The 3262-nt window shown below is 50.6% G+C and overlaps 2 protein-coding genes across 2 annotated transcripts; both read left to right on the top strand.

Moving 5' to 3' along the window:
* Positions 1-33: 33 nt before the first annotated feature.
* Positions 34-2189, top strand: PPTG_06309 (hypothetical protein; the record flags this gene model as incomplete). Its single annotated transcript, XM_008900211.1, has 3 exons — positions 34-528; positions 620-1555; positions 1628-2189. Exons 1-3 carry the CDS (start codon positions 341-343, stop codon positions 2187-2189), a joined length of 1686 nt encoding a protein of 561 aa, XP_008898459.1. The 5' UTR covers positions 34-340.
* Positions 2190-2464: 275 nt separating this feature from the next.
* Positions 2465-3028, top strand: PPTG_06308 (hypothetical protein; the record flags this gene model as incomplete). The annotated part of the gene is made up of 1 exon (XM_008900210.1): positions 2465-3028. The coding sequence occupies one exon, from the start codon at positions 2465-2467 to the stop codon at positions 3026-3028; it is 564 nt and encodes a 187-aa protein (XP_008898458.1).
* Positions 3029-3262: the final 234 nt, after the last annotated feature.

Here is a 3262-nt window from a genome sequence, read left to right as displayed (position 1 = left end):
CTGATGACGTTTGTGAAGAATCATCTCGGACGCACCCACCAGTCCTCCTTGGCACACTCGTGTAATGCGCTTTAGACCTCGGAAACCCGGACCCAAACCTTCGTGGATCTTGGACGGCATGAACACGTCCACCTTGCCGTATCCGATGAAATAGACTCCGTTTATGAGTCCACCGGCACGGTACAGCGTGTCGCCTTCTTGCTTCAGCCAGTGAGTCACGTACATTTCGTCAAGTTCTCGCGTGAGAACTGAGTCACTATCTTCACTACTTCGTGCGTATGAGTGGTGGTGTGCTCACTTCTCAGTGGTTTCGGTACTGTCATCGGCCCCGTCGTGGCCGATGAGGTTTAAGGACGTAGTTGCTCGAGCTCCAAATGCTGCAACATTCGACCCGATGGTGTCTGGTCATGGCGATCTACCCATACACGACGCAGCGAAGACGTGGGAAGACTACCAGTCAAGCCGGGCCGAAGCAGTGAACAGCATCGTCTTCCAAGACTACGGGAAATACCGACTGGAAATGGACGCGTACGACTACTATACCAGCGCTACATGAGCTGGTTGCCCTTGTCATCCTGAACAAGTATCGGCCCCGTGCTACAACTCAATGTCCAGCTAGTTTCGGCAACTCTACTTCGGGTACTATAACTACTGAGTTAACACTGGACAATCTGGCTAAGGCCAACGATCTGGTTCAGCAGCACTTTGACTTTGGAGAGCAAGCTGAAAACGATGACTGCAGCGGCAACAACCGCTGCGATTTACACCAGTTTAGCAAGAAGAACTTCTTCGAAACCAAGTACTCGCGATACTCGCACGACGAGAGTATCTCGTGCTTCGACAAGGATTTGGTACTCGAACATATCCTCAACTACGATAAGTTAAGTGTAAACCCATTGAAACAGTCGAACGGAACGTGCTACGATGAGGTATCTCCAGTACCGGCTGGTCAGTGTACGCGGTGCTGTAAAATGTCCACAGCTTTGAGGGAGTTCTGGATGGACTATCGCTGTGGCTCGGACTACGACGTTCGCTACTGCGAGGGTGACAGTGATCAGTCGTGTACATTCGAGCAGTGCGTTGTGGTAAACGGTGATACATTGGCTACTATCACCGCTCGTATCAAACCTGGCGTAGTGACCGAGTCCAAGCAAGTGTTACATCATTTACATCAAGAAGACTACCAGACAGTTACCCAAGTGCACCGTGCACTTAAGTGTACGTCGTACTATGGTGACGATGGTCAATGCGTGTACATGGCAAAGCTGTCTGAGCTCATTGAGACGACCCAGACGGTGAATTTCGATGAAGAATTTAACGTTAACGATATCGTTTATTGGCAACTTTGGGAAACCAGACGCAAAACCAGCGCAGAAACCGGATGCAAGTGGTCAACGTGTGACGCTGTTTACGACGATGGCGACGTGTTGACATTCTCGGATCCGGAGACGAAGCTCTCCATTGAAGAGTGGACGCAATGTGGCCTTGTGCACTGGTTTTTCTTCTTTTTTACATTTACACGTTATCAGCGCCGTGGACATCTGCAAACACTTTGGTGAGATGTGGTACCAGACGACCGTCTCGCGACTTCCGATTGCGGCGCAAATGTGTGTGCGTACCCGGGCAGTGACTTCGCCGAGTTGACTTTTGATTTCCATTCGAACGTTGGACTCCAATACTTACGCACTGAGTTGAGGATGAACGTGTCTGAAGTAGTTTGCACTGGAGCATTGGAGAACCGCACTTCGGTCAAGATTTTCAAGGTGACAAAAGACTTTCCTGAGATCGTCACTGGGTTTGGCGTGGAGATGTTGCATATCCCAAATACCGAGGCCATTACGAACGTTGAGGTATCGTGTGACTTCACGCACGTGGGCTACGGTAATGCCGTACACAAGAAAACGTGTGGTCGATCCTTCTCCATATCGGACTGTAAAGGACCCCAGTTCGACGTACTGAACACCAAATGCGGGTACGACGCATGCGCCGGCATAGAAAATCTGGACTGTATGAAGCATGCAGTGGGAACATCGTACGAAGCACGAAAACGACTACCTGCAGCAGTTTTATTCTTCTTATCCATTTGCGACTGCTTCGCACTACGTAAAGGGAAGGCAACCTTCTATTCTATGGCAATGTTTACAGACCGGTGCGGAAACTCATTTTTTCGCCGTGAAATTCCGGCCTGACGATCGCCATCACATCAACCGTTAAATTGTGATTCAGCGGTCAACTGTACCACCAAAACGAGCGAGACAATTGAGCAACAGCAACCACCAAAGTCCCTGGCGCCATTCCTACAGAACTCAACAAATACACGCGATGTTGAAGTATTCGCCACTCTCTCGAGGCTACGTCCCTCCGCACAATAACCTCTTTGCAGTCTATAACGTCTCATTACTCAACTTGCACCGGACGAGCCAAGTCTCCGTAAAGTCCACCCCTACTTACTCATCGTCCATCCATGCCCCGCGCTTCCAGCACTCGCACGACGCCCCGCAAGGATGTTGACCAGCGGTTCATCTTCCTGGACCTCGACTCGCTGCTCTGCGCCGTGCGCAACCACGTCCTAACCCATGAGAACCAGTTCCACAAGGAGCTCGCCAGCTTCTCCAGTGACGTGGCACTATGCCCCAATAACCTCACTGTCCTCTTAAACGACCAGCATCCAAGTCGTATCCAATGCTGGAGAGGAACTTACTGCAATCCCAACGCAGCTGAAGCCAAAGCCCTCGAAGCAGTGCGTAGTGACGGCAGAGCCAAGATAAACTGGAAACTCACACAGAATGGAACGCCACAGCATCCGACACTCGAAAAGATGCTCAAACGCCACTTAACGACCACAACCGGCGCTAAAAAGACGCTAGTTCTAGCAACAGGAGCCCTTACTAAAGGCCTAAAGAGCTGCGTCGACGCCTACTTAAAGGCGCAATGGCACGTGCAACTCGTGACACTCGACTCGTGCTACAAGAAAAGCGACTGGCAATTCACCCAGCTCGACGGATTTCACGTAAAAAAATGTGGATAAATACCTCAAAAAGCTGCTAACAGCCAAGCATTGTGAGACTCCAAGCTTTGAACGCAAAGTGAGCCCGCCTACACTGCGTCCTGAGCACAATAACAGTTGTATCAGTCCAGTTAAGCCTGTCACGCCACCGCTACCACCGGATTATTACGACGATAAAAGAGCAGGGATGTTGGAACAGGAATTGGGCGATATTGAGCGCCGCAAAGCGAGGTTAACCGAACTTCCGACTGGAAA

Source organism: Phytophthora parasitica, assembly GCF_000247585.1.
Source record: "Phytophthora parasitica INRA-310 unplaced genomic scaffold supercont2.9, whole genome shotgun sequence".
Lineage (NCBI taxonomy): Eukaryota > Oomycota > Peronosporomycetes > Peronosporales > Peronosporaceae > Phytophthora > Phytophthora nicotianae.
This window is presented reverse-complemented; position numbering and strand designations above follow the sequence as displayed.